This window comes from Typopeltis vanoorti, chromosome 25 (genome assembly GCF_054136105.1).
Source record: "Typopeltis vanoorti isolate ZY-2024b chromosome 25, IOZ_Tvanoo_1.0, whole genome shotgun sequence".
Classification (NCBI taxonomy): Eukaryota; Metazoa; Arthropoda; class Arachnida; order Uropygi; family Thelyphonidae; genus Typopeltis; species Typopeltis vanoorti.
Window position 1 is genome coordinate 246,051 of NC_143573.1, and position 17,979 is coordinate 264,029.

General features: G+C 34.9%; 1 protein-coding gene across 1 annotated transcript in view; it reads left to right on the forward strand.

The window, feature by feature from the left end:
* The first annotated feature begins 693 nt into the window (after window positions 1-693).
* The window catches only part of LOC150092473 (uncharacterized), a 56,792-nt gene continuing 39,506 nt past the window's right edge, over window positions 694-17,979 (forward strand). The window contains exon 1 of the mRNA XM_090414762.1: window positions 694-956. Coding sequence (XP_090270888.1) covers window positions 872-956 — 85 coding nt within the window. The 5' untranslated portion in view covers window positions 694-871. The remainder of the gene's footprint in view (window positions 957-17,979) is intronic.

Consider the following 17,979-nt stretch of genomic DNA (forward strand, 5'->3'; position numbering starts at 1 on the left):
TACGTGACACCACCAAGGAGTCCAAAGACTCATTGAAGGAGAGCACCTACTCTTCAACTCTCCGTCTTCACCAACTGCAGCGAACTGTATCATCTATCATTAGAAGTAAACAGGCTTCTATGACTGCCAGCTATTCACTTGGTTGTGGCAGGCCACTGGGCCTAACACAAAAACCGAAGATGGGGTTGGACTGATCGCGTAATAGCTGAACGCCATGGAGTGTAACATTGTGAGTTTCTTAGCCTCATGAAAATTTCCCTGAGATAGGTAAACTAGCCTCCATTAGGATATACTGAATGTAGTCAGGATTTCAGATTCTTTAGGGCATAGAAACGCCTTTTGCTTGCTAAGTGGTCCACTTAAAGTGGACTCACAAAAGATTTGGAAATTTGGAATTTATATTGCTAATTCAAATATTTACAAATATAAAGTTTGAATAACGATTCATTTAATAAAATCAATTTTATTAAATTTAAATTTAATAAAATTTAAATTTTAGCGTGCATTTAAATTTAATTAATTTAATTAAAGAAATTTAAATGCACACGTTGTAAAATATACAAATAGTTATTAAAATCACTTGAACATTAATTCACGTAAGATTTTTTAAAAAACTTCTCTGTCAGCGCTGCGTTTTTGGTTGGGCGAATTAGAGATTCGTTCTCTAGACTTCGAAATAAGCGTTGGCATCGCAATACGAGATTTTTCTAGTGAATTCTAATTTTTGCCACTAGGTGATTCATTGTACATAGCACACGTTATTGTTTGAGCGATATTAATTAGAGAGGGTTAGATAGTTTTGTGACTTCGTAACGGCGTAATGTTTTTGGGTATTAGTGGTGTTATTCGTTAATAATTTACTTTAGCTGCAATGCCGCAAGGGAAACTAAAAGTGAAAACGAAGTTACCAGACGCCTTAAGAAAAAAGAAAATTGCTACAAGAGTAGCAAAGAAAGGTAAGTATTTTTATAGGTAACTAGATTTGAACTCACTACGCGTACGTACCGAAATGCCACTAGAAATTATTATTATTTTAACGATGTCTCCATGGAGTCAAAAGACTCATCGCGGGAGACCCGACATTGACACACTAACCATTACTTACACAATACCTGTCATACCTCACCTTAAATTCATTCACAGTTGAAGCATTCACAACCACCTCTGGCAAAGCATTCCACCCATTCACAACCCTCCAAGTAAAAAATCTAGTCCTAGCACCCTTGTTAACCACACTCTTACACAATCTCCAGGGATGGCCCCTCGTTCTCTCACTTCCTGCACTAGTCTTAAAAATATTAATCCTGTAAAATCCCTTTAACAATTTAAATACCTATATCATATCTCCTCTCCTACATCTATCAGCAAGTTTTTGGAGCCCACAGATCTATCCTCATAGGGAACATCGCACAGACCTGCAACAATCTTTGTAACCTGCCTCTGAATCCTCTCCACCACTTCCACATCTCCAAGAAATCCTGGTGACCAGATCCGTGCACATTTGTCCAAATGCTGCCTTATTAATGCCTTATAGAGTGGAACAATAACCTCCCTATCCCTGTTTGTTAGTGTTTTCCTCAACAACCATGTAATTTGATGTAATGTTTTGGCAATCTTTGCAATATGCTATTTAAACTTAAGTTCTCTGTCCACAATAACCCCCAAGTCTCTCGTCTCGTCAACTTCTTGCAGTTCAGTTCCGTTAATATAGTAAACAGCATGCGATGTCATCCTCCCAAAGTGTATCACCTTACACTTAGCCATGTTGAACTGACAGTCAGTTCAAATGATGTAAACATCTTACAGGATGACTTAAATAGGCTGACCTTAGTCCATACCATCAGCCTATTTAAGTCATCCTGTAAGATGTTTACATCATTTGAATTGATTATTGCTCTTCCCAATTTTTACATCATCAGCAAACAAGTGGATGTTTCCATTCAAGGTATTTCCAATGTCATTGATGTACAAATTAAACAATAGAGGACCAAGCCCTGAGGTACACCACTAGTCGCTTGCCTTTTCCTAGACTCAGCTCCTCTGTAAACCACTCTTTGATATCTGTCCACTAGCCATCCTTTAATCCAAATCACCGTCTTCAGATCCATACCCATTTGCTCTAATTTATGTAACAGGGTTCCATATGGAATTCTGCCAAAAGCCTTTGCAATGTTGAGCAATATCACTGAGTAAGGATTTCCTTTATCCAACTCCACTGTTACTTTATTATAGAAAGTAAGCAAATTACCTAGACAAGGCCTACCCTTCACAAAACCATGTTGCCCCTTACAAAGTATCATATTGCTGTCCACCACTCAGTCCTGAATTCTAATTTTTACCAATTTCTCCAAAATCTTAACCACCACTCCAGATATATTGATTGGTCTATAATTTGAAACCTCAGTCTTAGAACCTCCCTTGTGCAATGGAACTATTTTCCACTCTATTGGCACTTTACCAGAACTGAGGCTTAAATTAAACATCCTGGTTAGAGGAGTTGCTAATTCTCTTGCACATTCTCGTAACACATGGCCGATATGCCATCTAACCCAATGACAGTGTTAGCATTAAGGTTCTTTAATATATTAAGCACCTCATTTTCGTCTATCTCTAGATCTCATCAGTCAATTGCACATTTGACACTGCACTATCACAACCAGGATGGTACACTTTTGCAAAATTATCACTAAGCAACTCAACTATTTGATTAGCTTCTGTAATTTCCCTACCATCAACACTTTTTAAAGTAATCTTTCCGTGGATATTCTTCCTTTTATTACCCACATAGCGAAAGAACTCTTTTGAGTTTCTTTTGAATTCATCAGCTAGCTTCCTCTCATAATTAGCTTTGGCTTTCCTTACAGGTTACTCTCTTTGCCTGTACCTTGTATCTCATTGGAACGCTCATCACCTTTTTCTTTATACTTCCTCCACAACCTTTTTTTTATCTGCAACTCCTGTTTAATAGTATTATTCATCTATTTTACTCCTACTTGATTTCTCCTTCTGACTCTGGGAATACAGTCTGATATGGCTTTATTCAAATACTCCTTGAGAATCTCCCATGCACCATCAACATCTCTCCCCTTGAAATTCTTATGCCATAGTACAGCTGAAAGCTGACTTCTCAGCTTGTCATAATCACCAGCCTTGTAATTCCACATATACCCATTCTTAATAGAATATTCAGCACATCTTACAATCTCCCAGGTCAAGACCACATGATCGCTTTCCCCAAGTGGAGACATTGTAACTAAATTACTTATTGATATGTTCTCCGATGTTATGACCAGATCTAACACTCTAGAATCTCTTGTCCCTTCCATGCTGTCTCAGGTAGTTATCTCTTAACTGTATAAACTCCATTTCCATTGTTCCTTGTGACCATTCTTTCTCCCAATCTATGTCCCCAAAGTTAAAATCCCCCATAATAATTACTTGACCTTCACTCATCGTGCTAATTTGCCAATACATGCTATCTACATTCTCCCTTATTCCCCTTGGATTATAGCAACAACCAATTACATATTTTGCCTTGTTAATCTCCACCCAGTCCTGAATTCTAATTTTTTACCAATTTCTCCAAAACCACCACTCCAGATATATTGATTGGTCTATAATTTGCAACCTCAGTCTTTGAGCCTTACTTGTGCATTGGAATCATTTCCACATCTTTCCACTCTATTGGTACTTTACCAGAACTGAGGCTTAAATTAAACATTCTGGTTAGAGGAGTTGCTAATTCTCTTGCACATTCTCGTAACACATGGGCCGATATGCCATCTAACCCACTTACATCGATGGATTGTGATCCATCATGTAGAATTAACAGCAATAAAAATATTAAATGAATGGAATAGGAGTTTCCCAAATCTTGTACTATGCTACAAATTACAAGAATAGATTGAAGATTTCTGGGTTACAAAAATTGACAGATAGATGGAAGGGAGGTGACATAATAAAAACATTCAACCTGTTAGAAGGGTTTATAGAATGGGGATAGAAGAAAATTTTCACTTTCTCAGGTGGTGAGAGAACAGTAGGTCATCATTGGAAGTTGAGTAGTGTGTCAGCATGAAAGCTATTAAGGATTTTCCCAAAATTGAGTAATGCAAAACTGGAAAATGTATATGTAGGTGGCTGCAAATTAGATACCTGTTATATTATAGCTTCAAAAGAAAATTAAACTTCATTGAAATTCTTCACCTTTATAAGTTCATGGATTTTTGGTTAGTAGCATAGAGAGGGTGCCATCAACAGTTGTTGAATGTACTATTGCATTAAATTACTCTGAAAATTTAGGATGCTGTTTAATTGATTAAAAAGTAAGAATTACTCTCATCTGAACTTCTTTCCCCTTTATTATCATTACTATTATAATATGGTCATCTCTATGGTATCTTAGGACTTATCATGGGAGGTCAGCACTAACCATTATTCACACAACACTTATAATTAATTTCCTTAAATTCATTCACTGACAAAAACACTCACAACCACTTCTGGCCACCAATCCACTCATTTAACAATCTTCATGCCAAAAATTTAGTTCTTACACCTTTACTAACCACACTTACATCACAATTATCCCCTTGTTCTCTAACTACTTGACGTGCTGAAAAATTTCTTCTAAATTCATCTTATAAAATTCCTTTAGTATATAGTTCCCCTCTTTTCCACCAGTTAGCCAAACTTTTATTCCCCACATCATCTGCCCTCATTGTAAGCATTCCACAAACCTGCCTTCGATCTTCAAAATGACCAAATCTCATAGTAGCCCAGGTGTGGTTCATATTAGAACCTTATGTAGAGGAATAGTAATATCCTTATCTCTACTTGTTAGTATGTTCTTCTAAATTTTAGTTTCTTATCTGTCATCACCTCTAAATCCTTGGCATCAAATTTCCTGCAGTCCATTTTTGTTAGTGTGAAGCACAGCTTATAGTCTCTTCATTCCGAAGTGCATAATCTCATCATATCAACTTCAGATTATCCTATTGCTCTCAGCCTATCTCCACTTTGCCACCCTAAATTGACAACCAATTATCCTATTGTTTTAATTACCCAATTATAATTGATAATTAAATTGATATAATTTAATTATAATTTAATTTAATTTTAATTATCCAAGATGGTAGGAAAGAGACCCAGAGGAAGACCAAGGTCTAGGTAGGTGGATTGATTTGGTCAGAAGTATCTTAGAAGCCCAAAATGTTAGATATGACCAGGCTGATTTGGAGGAAAATGTTAATAGTGATTAATAATGTAAACTTAATCATACTGCTGTCATAGTAGCTTGAACATCCCTTGGGGGGGGTACATATCAGGAAATTGATGATTATCTATTACCCATGCACTCAGCCTATTTAAATCATTCTGTAGAATTTCACACCACTCTCCTGTGTATATTTTTTAATATTTAACCCATGCACAAGAGGTACAAGAACCTACAAAACATTAGTGCCATTTGTGACATGCATATGTGGGTTGAGAAAAAAGAAACCTATTGACATTCTTAAGGAGCTGTAGGTTGAAAATGTTGAGAGACACATCATGAGAAAGGCTGTTCCAGAGGATAGACCTCAATGGAATTAATGAGGAAAAGAAGCAGGTTTGATTAGTTTGCTGTTATACCATAAAGAGATGTTTGACAGATGTTTTTTCCTTTCTCTTTTTATTGGGGGGGTCCCCCAATAAAAAGAGAAAGGAAAAAAAACTAGAAAATTTTCCAAAAATCTTTTCCTAATTAAACTTCATTTTTTTATTTATGTTGTGCCATGTCTTCCATTTCTATACTACTTATGAAATGAATTAGTGGTCACATAAGGTGGGAATATCCTATAGCTCTCGGGTATCGCGGCGACTGCGAACGCAAGGCAAACGAAGTAGTGCTCCTGCAGACCAAGAGCTACTTCGTTTGTCTGAGCCGGACCAGAGGGGATCACAGGTATCATGTATTGGCGATCACCGCAGATGCTCAGTCATAAGTTGTATACAATGTGCGGAATGTATTCTCAAATCGCCTATTCAATTCCCCCCCCCCCCCAGATTAAATCCTGAGTGCGCCACTGACTTTTGGCATTTAGATCTCTTAAAAGGATCTTTGTATCTGATGTTGTTTGACTTAGTTGCTTAAGTAGTTCTGTTATCTGGGTGATATGCATTGACTATTGTAATAATATGTTTTGGTAGAAATAGCTTGACTGCTTGGGCCTCTGTATTACTATTTATAGTTGATATGATTTCTTTATATTTAATGTGTTTGGTCCGTAAGAGAATAGCTAGACCTCCACCAGAGCGATCTCATCTAACTTTGTTTAGTGTTGAATAGCCTTTGATTCGAAGTTTAATTTTTTGTAGGCATACAATGTGGATGAAGAGCGTCTGTTTTCACTAGATAGATACTATGAAAGCACTACTCCAATCACTGAAATTTCAGCCTCCGAATTCCTGCAATATAATCACAGTGCAACATTTATTTCTGTGTTTGAAGCATATCTGGTTGAAGCCTTTCCAAATTTTAGATTACATGATTACATTCCTCTTGAATATTTTTTTACCACTGCTTATCTCATTTAATAATTTTTCAAAGTAATTACTTCAGACATGTAAAATATCCATTTCTTCAATAATTTAGGATTTCTAAACTAAAGGCTTATGTTGCTACTTTGGTTTGAAAAACACAAGGACAAATACAGCTACCCAATATTATCAAGCCTGAAAGCTAATAAATCTGCTAATTTAACTGTCAAACTTTCTAATTTAATTTCTGAAAGGATTTTTTGGTATGGAACTTATAAAAGAGATAAGTCATTAAAAAAATATGAAATAATAAATAAACGAAGAACCAAAAATGCATGAAGGGGTAAATATATAAATTTAAAAAGTGGAATAGCAAGATGAATATATATCCAATATAAATCCAATTAAAATTAAGGAATAAATATGCAAATGTATAAAAAGACTATCAATGAAATAGAAAAATATTTCAAATGCAGTATTTATTAATTATCTTGTAATAATTATTTCTCCCTACATCCCAATCCTATCTTGACTTAATATAGGATTGGGAATTTACCTTTATTACATTCTTTGCATGTTATTGTTTAAGTGTATTAGGAAGTTGTGGAGTATGTCTAAGCCATGTGGCCAAATAGAGAACACATCATCCAACTTGAATTTCAACTGCTGAAAGAAAAAAAAGACTGGATGAGATGGAGAGCCTTTGTTCACAAGATCACCAAGTGTTGGAAACAACAATGGCACATAACAGAAGTTATTAATCCCCCCTATACTAAGTTGATATGCTGCTGATTGGGTCTCACCTCTTATAACATGTATTGGTTAAGTTGGAGTCGAGGAAGGTAGGATTCTGCCATTATGGGTGGCTTTTTTTTTAAAAACACACACACACACACACACACACACACACACACACACACACACACACACACACACACACAGGACTCTTATATGGATAAATAATATAGGAAATAATTTGAAGGGAGATATTCAGTTTTTTTGCTGGTGATGCAAAGTTGGGTAGCATAGTAGTTAATCAAGGTGATGTAGAGAGCTTGTAGGATGATTTAAACAGGCTGACTATGGGCAAAACATAATGGATGTCAATTTAATGTAGAAAAGTATAGAGTTATGCATTTTGGGATGCAAAGATTACAAGCTGTGTACCACATCAAGGGCAACTGTACTCCATAAAATTGATGAAGCCGGCAACTTGGGAGTGGTAGTAGAGAGTTGACTTTTAGAGGGCATATTTCTAACGTAGCCAGGATAGCTCACAGGATTACTTGGTTACTGAAGATCACACTAACAAGCACAGATAAGGGAGTTATCATTCCTTTTTATAAAGCCTTGAAATGACCACATATGGATTACTCTGCCTAGGTCTAGTCAACTGGATTTCTTTGGGATGAGGAAGTGGTGGAAAGGATCCAGAGGTGACTGGTCTATGGAATGCTTCCTGTGAGAATAGAGTGTTTGTGGATTGCAAAAGTTGGTACATAGGCAAAAAGAAGGGGATATGATAGCAACACCTAAGTTACTTAAAGAATTTTATTAGATTTATGCAGTGGAAATGTTTCAGCACTTGGTTAATGGGGTTGGAACAAGAGGTCGTCTCTGGAAGTTGGGTAAGAGTATGGTTTGCAAGGGCACTAAGACTAGATTTTAGCTTGGAGAGTGGTGAATGAATAGAATTGGTTTGTCTGAGTTAGTTGTGAGTGATTTGTCTGTTAACAGTTTCAAGTACAATAGATATTGTGTTGATAGTATGGGTCTCCCACAATGAGTCTCATGACTCCATGGAGGTGTCTGTTTAATAATAATAATATCTAGTTATAACACTTCATCAAATTCCTGATCTGTACCCTCAAGGGTTGTACAGGATAATTATGGTAGTAGTACGTGAAAAAGTTACACTATGACTAACTTCCAATCAACTATTTTCTTCCAGATTAATCTGTCAAGATTCCAATATTATCAGATCTTATATTTCTGTCTTTTCAGGCACTTTTTGCTGTACCAATCTATCAACATCTTGGTGTTCTTCTGTGCCTGTTTACTATCTAAGTGACAAAGAACACTTGTTTTGCTAATCTTTCCTCTCCCATTCTGTTTACGTGACCATACCACCTAGTAGCTCTACTAACACGTTCGTGAATGCTAACAATCCCAGGTTCTTTCCTAATATCATTTTTAATGTTATATTGCCATTGATGCCATCTGTTCACTCTGCTAATCTTTCTCAGAACTTGCATATCAGGTTACCAGTCTTTGATCAACTGTTTTTTTTTTTTTTTCCTAATCTAACTTTCAGATCCATAAGTTAAAATTGGTTTGAACACTGTCTTGTATATAACTAATTTTATCTTTTGACTAATTTCTTTCTTATTCCATATAAATTTATTCAACTGACTTCCTACCATATCAGTTTTACTAATTCTGTTGTCTCTTTCCATATTTAATTTACCATCCTCACTAAAAACTGTGCCCAAGTAGGTTCACCATTCAGGATACAGTTGATGTTTTCAATGTTTCTGCCTATTTTCATTCTCTTTTTATTGCTGATTTTCATATCAAATGTATTACAAGTTATTCAATTTAATTAGGGAATCTTGCAGTCTTGCACTGAATTTATTCAGAAGTATAACATCTGTATAATTTGTGATGTTAATCACAAATTATACAGATGTATAATTTTGATAATTATACATCTGTATAATTATCAAAAAATTATGCAGATGTATAATTATCATCACAAATTTTGATATCAGATGTTTAATTCCGCCTTCCTTAATAATGAATAATAGACAGTGGCAATAATGTGCACTCTTGTTGTACACTTGATTTTACACAAACTATTTTCCCGTACTTCCTTCATTTCTGACTGCTGACTTACAACTTAAATTGAGGCTATGTATTGCTTGATAAAAACCAAAACAATCACTTGATGTTTTGAACTTCACATTGAGGTCATCATCTGGAGTATACACATATATAAAAAGTAACAAGCTGCACTACAATCTACATTGTATGCTAAAGTTACATTGATTTGGTGAGAAGTTAAAACTACTGGCCTGACCTCTGGTGGAAAAAAAATTTACACATCAATGCTAGAGTCCTGTTATTATTATCTATTTGGTTACAAAAATAAATTAAGCTAGAGAAAAACATGTTCACACAAAGTTACTCATATAAGTTTAATTTATTTGTATACTTATATACATGCCCCCAGTTCCTTTGTCAAGCATCTGGAGGTGTGTTTTATGGCCAAGTTTATATTTAAATATAAACAAGACAAACAAGGTAAGTGTTAGATGGATGAGTAGTAGTATCACGCTTGATATGCAAAAAAAAAGAAACTGTCATGGAGAATTTAGAAGGAGAAAGGCGATCAGTACACCCATCAGCAGTACAAGGCTCAAGCTAGGAAGATTACCATCATAGTAAGAAAAGCTAAATCAGATTATGAGAAGACCTTATAAGGAAATCAAGGATAATCCCAAAGAGTTGTTTCGCTATATGGCAAGTAAAAGGAAGAATGACTTCAGAAGGTAACTTTAGTGGGTGCTGATGGTATTGAGGTAACAAATTCAGATGTAATAGTAGAGTTACTGAGTGATCACTTTTCAAAAGTATCACCCAAGTGAGGATATCTCTATACCTGTAGCAATAACCAAAGTAAGAATTTAAATTAAGAAATCAGAGGTACTTAGTATATTGCAAAATTTAAATGCAAACACTGCTGTAGGTTTAGATGGAATATCAGCTCGGGTGTTGCGTGAATGTGCAAAGGAATTGTCAATATACCTCCTACTTGGTTATTTAACTTAAGTTTGAACTCTGGTATGGTCCATAGGGAGTGGAAGGGAGGCAAAGTAGTTCCTTTGCATAAAGGTGGCTCTAAAACTGTGGTAGTTAATTACAGGCAATTACCATCTCAGGAGTGGTGGTAAAAGTATTGGGAAAGTCGGTTAAAGACAAAATTCAAGAATGGGCAGATCAGGATGTGATACTCTATAGGGGCCAACATGCTTTTGTTAAAGGTTGATCCTGCTTTAGCAATTTATTAACTCTTTATAATAGAATGACATCTGAGTTGGACAAAGGAAATGGCTACACAGTGATACTTCTGGATCGTTGCACAAATTAGAGCAGATGGGGATGGATACTAAACTGGTGATATGGATAGGAGAATGGCTCAGGGAGAGATACCAGAAGGTGGTGTATGGAAGAGCAGAGTCCAGGATGAGGCAGGTGATCAGTGGTGTGCCTCGGAGATCTGTGCTTGGGCCATTGTTGTTTAATTTGTACATAAATGATACAGGAAATGGCTTAAAGGGAGATATTCAGTTGTTTGCTGATGATGCAAAGGTGGGTAGTGCAATAAAAAATCAAGCTGATGTTGAGAGTTTGCAGGATGATTTAAATAAGCTGGCATAAGGTAATGGATGTCAGTTCAATGTGGAAAAGTGTAAAGTTATGCATTTTGGGATTAAAAGATTACCAGCTGTGTACTACATTGGAATGGTACTCAAAGAGATTGATGAGGCTAGGGACTTAGGGGTGTTGGTGGATAGGGAGATGAAGTTCAGGGGACACATTGCTATGGTGTCCAAGATTGCACATAGGATTATTTGGTTATTGAGGAACACACTAACATCCATAGGTAAAGAGGTTATTATTCCCCTTTATAAAGCGTTGATACTTCCACATTTGGATTACTGTGCTTGGGTCTGGTCACTTGGATTCCTTGGGGATGAGGAGGTTGTGGAGAGGGTTCAGGGGAGAGTGTCTAAGTTGGTGAGTGATGTAAAAATGCTCCCTAAATAGATTGCAGAGAAGAGGGGATATGATAGAAACATTTAAATTACTAAAAGGTTTTTATAAGATTGATGCAGGTGAAATGTTTCAGCTGTGTGATAGTGATGGAAGAACAAGAGGTCATCCCTGGAAATTAAGAAAAAGTGTGGTTAACAAGGGTGTGAGAACAAGGTTTTTCACCTGGAGGTTGGTGAATGAGTGGAATGCATTGCCTGACTCAGTTGTGACTTCTTTGTCTGTAAATGAATTCAAGAAGAGATATGATAGATATTGTTTTGATAGTTTGGGTCTCCTGCAATGAGTCTACTCTCTCCATGGAGATACCCATAATAATAATAATAAATCACTCAGAAAACACACCTCCAGCTGCTTGCCAAAGGAAAATGGATCCTATAATGTTTGACCACATTAAGTGCCCCTTTAATACAGTCTATTACATAGCTAAATTCAGTAAGCCATTTGCTGATCTCAAAAACTTGATAACCTTTGCTAAGTAAGCATGATATAGATACAGGTCCAGTAGAGCAGTACCAGAATGACATGAAATGTAAAGAATTTGTGTCAGATGTTGCTGTTCTTGTTTTTAGAGAAACTCATCCCATAGTTCTATACAATATATACATGAAAACACTTTGTGTTTTCATGTATATATTATATATTTATTAAATATACTTATTAAAGAGTATTATTAAATATACTGACATATATTTCAGTCTAAATTAACAGACCATCAACAGTGTCTTAAAAAAACAGTTGTTATAAAAGAGTTAATTCCAACCTTGGCAAGAAGATAACTCCAATCCTATTGCACACATTCAAGACTATTATAACAATCTGCTTCCATTAATAAGAATACAAAACAGAATAATTAGAGCCATAACTACTACCGACTCTGCACACTCAACCAATGAACTGTATATCGTTCATAATATTCTACCATTTCAGAAACTATATCTCTATGGTTGTCTGTTATATGTAAAAAGAAACACTGAAAGTTTCTTGGTATATAATGTAGACTATGGATTGCGCTGCAGTCGAAACAAGCTGGAAGTACCTAAGGCTAACAAAGAAATTTTTCATAAATTTTTCGAGTACATTGCGATGAGTAGCTATAATAAACTTCCAAATGAAATTAAATCTATAACCTCAGAATGTATATTCAGAAAAAGATGAGAAACTACCTTATGGGATTAAACAATGTTGACAATTATTTTAAACATATAGTATAAGAGATCATTATAACTCATATATCATAACCAATTATGGTATTGATTTACAAATTGGTTTGCATTCAATTAGGTATTAAAATATCAACATGTACATTATTATAACACTGGTAAGGCAGCCCTCTTAGATGCAGTCCCCGTACTCCCAGTCTCTGTTTCGGGCTAATTACTTTTCTAGTAACCAGTATGGCTACAGCCCTTGGTTACACATATTTGCATTAACTAACGTACATTACTCTAAACCAGTTACTTATAACTATGAAACCATTCAAAATATAGGATATTCTACTTGCATATATGAGAGAACTTTTTATTAATCATAATAAAATAATAGCCAAAATAAGTGTTAGTACCAACAGAATATGATAGTAATACTTGAATTTTATTTTCTAACATTGTACTGTGCATCGAATTGTATTGTGAAATATTGTCATAATTATACAAATTGAATAGTATAATAAGTATAATTTATATATGTGATGTGAATAATAAAAACTGTTAAAAAAAAGTTCTCTATCACCAAAATTTGCAAAAATTATGAAGAAATTTAATATTAGGACTTACTTCACTACCCTACGAAAACTTCGTTCTTATCTGAGTCAACCCAAGCCAAAACACAACCAACTTCAGTTCCCAGGAGTTTATAAAATCATCTGCAGTTGCAGAAAACCATATTATGGGCAAACCGATAAGTCGGTCTCACTACATCTCAAAGAGCATCAACATGATACATCTTACAAAAGAACCCGTGCAAGCACCCTCTCCAGTCATGTCCTTTTCTCTGCCAACTAGATAGACTGGAATCTTACTACTAATATCCATAAATGTGCTGGCAAACTAGAAAGACGCATCTTAGAATCAAAAGAAATAGTTCTGGACCTCTCGTACATGAACAGTAATCTAAGCTTTAGCTTACCTTTCTCACACAGCGCAGTGATTCAGTTCTGCCGCTCTTAAGATAGTTGCCACTCACTAACACCTCACGCTAGACTTGCCACACAGACGGCATTTCAAATTTGATTGTTGTTATTCCTAACTTGTTTATATGAGAAGTCTATTTATCTTGCTATTTTTTTCCCAGTTTTTGTAATAATTTATACACCTGAAGAAGTCGGCGTTCCGACGAAACTAGTTGTGTTTTAATTAAAGTTTTTTACTTACCTTATCTTGGTGTTCCTAGTCAGTAAAATTATGATTTAAAAAATATATGTGTGTGTGTATTCATGAGCATTGACTCGGTTACTTTGATACATTTAGAAAGATATTTAATGACTAAAAAACCGAGAATTAATTAAAAGCTTTCATGATAAAAAAAAACACAACTAGTTTCAGCTTTTTACAGCCTTCATCAGGTATCTTTTTAGGAAGAGGAAGAAAATAATAAAAACTGAAGATTTAAAGCAACTGAGAAGCACGGATAAATTGCAATACATAATAGAAATAAAAAACGTTCTATTAATGTTCAGGTTGTTCTATTTTACGTGCCATTGTTTGTTTTTGCGTGGTAGTAGACTCGAGAATGCCAGTACTGAATAACAGCAGTATGGCTATCAGGGATGTTATAGCTTAAATTGTTGTTTAAATGATCAGGATTAAGGACGATCTCCCTGGATTCCACTATTTTTCTTTCAAATTCATCATGGCAGTGGAAAATGTTTTCAAATCTATCCCAGGAAATTGAGTGACCTTGTAAATCATCATCATGAGGATTGTTAGAGAAGAGAACATGGCTGGATAAGGCACCAGCATATGATCTTTTATAGGAGATGTCTCTTTTATGTTCCTCCATACGAAGTTCAATGGACTTATTAGTTTGACCATAATAAGAAACATTACAGTCACATCATAGTTTGTATTCGCCAGGATATTTCAGGTTGTGATGCTTAGGATGGCTTATAAGAGATCGGATCTCTTATAAGCGCGAGTGAAGAGATCGGATCTGAGCGCGAGTGAAGTACAGAGTTACCTATTCTAGGAAACATGCAGTCACAAGCAAGGTCAATGCGATGCAGTACAGTCCGGCATGCCTGTAGTGTGCACTGTCACATTTTTGTGATGCAATACAGCGTGCTATGGCGATAGTGTGCTCTTAGCTTTACGTTAAATACGGGGCTGATGATACTCAACTCTAACCATGGTGTTCTGTTAAAATTTTGGGCTTTGTAAAGTGTTCCGTTGTAGGAAAAGTTTGAGAAACCCTGGTATAATGAATAAATTATTCTTGCCGTGGAAGACTGGAAATTGATTAGTTGTTATCTGAACAGATGGAGCAGAAAGCATGCTTAAAATGGGCTAGTTGCAAAATTAAAGAGAGATGTGCCATATCTTATATCAACACATTGTATTGCACATAATTTGAATATGGCTTGGCTGTTTTAAATTCTATTGAAGATGTCATCTTTGTTTCTGACATTGAAACAGTAGCTAAAAATTATATTTTACCAGAATTCACCAAAATGAGAAAGATTCAGGAAAAGTAGCAGGCTATGTTACAAACCAGTATCCTGAAGTTCAAGTATCAGCATTCAAAGTAAGTATCTGACAGAGTGGGAGCACTGGCTGCTCTTGTTAACTACTACTTTTCAGTGGTTATGCATTTGGTGGAAATAGGTAGTGGAAAAGGGGGTGATGCTGCAATATCAAAAGGCCTGTTAAAGAAAGTGAAACTACCCCTTTGTGATACAAATCCATTTATTTTAGATTTTTGAACTTTATTCAAACAACTGCCACTGATTTTTCAAAGGGAAAATTTACTAATAAGGCAAAATACTATATGGACAATACCTTGAATGCAGTGAAAGAAATGAGAGACGCTCCACAGCCTTTTGAGAGGAAAATTTTTAGAGTACATAAATAGTGTAGGTATTTGTAATGGTATTCAGATAATGCTTGCAGAGGGCTATTCAAATGTTGAATGAAAAATACATTACGAAAAATTATGGATACAACTACCATGTTAGAGTAAAACTTTGTACTATATGGACAATACCTTGTCCATATAGTACAAAGCAAAAACTCCACTCTTTACTGTAAGCTTAAACCAAAAACTCCACTCTTTACTGTAAGCCTACACACACCAGCCAATATATACATACTCACTCATATCACCACCCTTTGCAAAAATTTGGAGTCATCATCACCTCAAAAACAGAGCTATAACAATTTGCTCTAATGAACAAACTCTTAAACAAGAATAAAAATTATTAGCAATACATTTATAAATAATAGATATAGCAAAAATACTATTAATAAAATTTTTCATAAACTTCATCAAAAAGTAATATAGATTACAGTAAAACTATAACACTCCCATACATTAAAAGGGTTATCAGAAAAAATCAATAGAATCCTACATCATTATAATCTTAATGCCACTTTTAAACCACCTTTAAAATTAAAAAACATATTCAACACCACTAAGGATTCTCTCCCCTATTGGTACACCCTGGAGTTTATTGCATCTATTGCACCTCTAACTTACCTTATATTGGGAAAACTGGACGTACAATCCCTATCCGTAAAAAAAAAAAAAAAAAAAAAAAAAAAAAAAAAAAAAAAAGAGAGAGAGAGAGAACACAAAAGGCACATTAAATATACTTTTGGTGAAGCAGGCCTCTCAGATCACGCTCTTAACATTGTACATCGAATTGATTGGAAAAGTACTTGTTCTTTGCATCATACAAAAAATTGGTATGAACAGAAATTTAAAGAAGCCTGTGAAATTTTGATTAACCCTAATCTTAATAATAATGGGGGCTTAAATATCCCAAGAATTTGGATAGCACACATTCAGCCCACTTAGTTTCCAGCAAACCCCGACTTTAGGACTCTAAGCAATTTTTCATTGTTTATCAGCCACTATCCATACCAGTTGCAATTTATACTTATATAAGTAATGGGAGAGGAAAGATTAGCAAAACAAGTGTTCTCTACCAGATTGGCAGGAAAACGACCCAGAGGAAGACCAAGATATAGGTGGATTGATACGGTACAAAGTGCCTTAGACGATAGAAATATAAGATCTGATAATGTTGGAGTCTTGACAAGTAACAGACTGATTTGGAGGAAAATTGTAGATAGGAAGTTAGTAATGATGTAATTTTTTCATGTAGTACTGTTCATATCCTGTACACCCCTTGAGGGTACTAGGCAGGAATTTGATGATGATGATGAAGTAATTTTATTTTCTGTTTATTTATTTATTTATCTATTATTTTATACATGAACATGTTACTCTCCAGCTTAATTAACTTTGTTGTAACCTAATAGATAATAATAACAGGACTCTAGCTTTGATGTAGTGAGGTTTTTTTTTAACACCATACGGTTGTTCAGTAACTTTAGCATGCCATGTAGATTGTAGTGCAGCTTGTTTGTGTGTGTGTGTGTGTGTGTGTGTATATACATACTCCAGAAGAGGACCTTAATGTGAAGGACGCAATGTCGAGTGTATATATTTTGGTTTATATTAAACCAAAGTTTTACTCTAACGCAATAGTTGTATCTAGTGGTGAGCTATAAGGTACTCGTGCAAGCCCTTTTTTAATTTTTTCTCAAATTTGTAAGCCCCTTGTTCTTCTTTAATAATCTTGTAGAACTAGAAAATACTGCCATGGAATGTATACATGCTACTATAACTGCTACTTTAAATTCATATGGATTTTTTCTGATAACTATATAAAAATCATTTCATTGCATTTTATTCTGATGGAGCTAATGTAATGTTACGAAACAAATTAGGTTGCAATCAAACTTTTACAAAAATTTCCCAGAGTTGTGATTTGACGTTGCGCTCATCATTTACACTTTGCATTAGAATATTCGATAAAAAAACATTAAAGAAATAAATCCTTTTGAAATATTTATGGATAAATTATATGCTTTTTATCATCAATCACGAAAAAATCAACAAGAATTAAATACGATTGCAAAAGACCTTGGAATCGAAATTTTAAAGATCGGCATGTGTTTGGATCATGATGGCAACTTGCAGTTTATGAATGGCTCTTGCTTGGTGGAGAAATTACCCAGCTTTATGCAAGCATTTTGCATCGAACGATAAATATAGGAACTTTTTAAACCGACTTCTCAATTTGGAATTTTTAAAAGATCTAGCATTAATGATTGATATCCTATAGGAATTATCATATCTGTCAGAAGCTCTACAAAGTCACAATATAAGTATTATAAGGATTAAGTTAGGCCTTTTTTTTCTTTTTTTTTTTCTCGACAATGCAAGCCCTTTGTTAAAATTTCCATAGCTCACCACTGGTTGTATCCATAATTTTTCGTAATGTATTCTGATAACCGTGTAAGCATGAAAGAAAGGATTGAATGAAAAATACTGATAGATGAAGGAAGAATGTATTTGATAAAAATATTTAGTGAGAATGAATCAAAAATTTTCAAA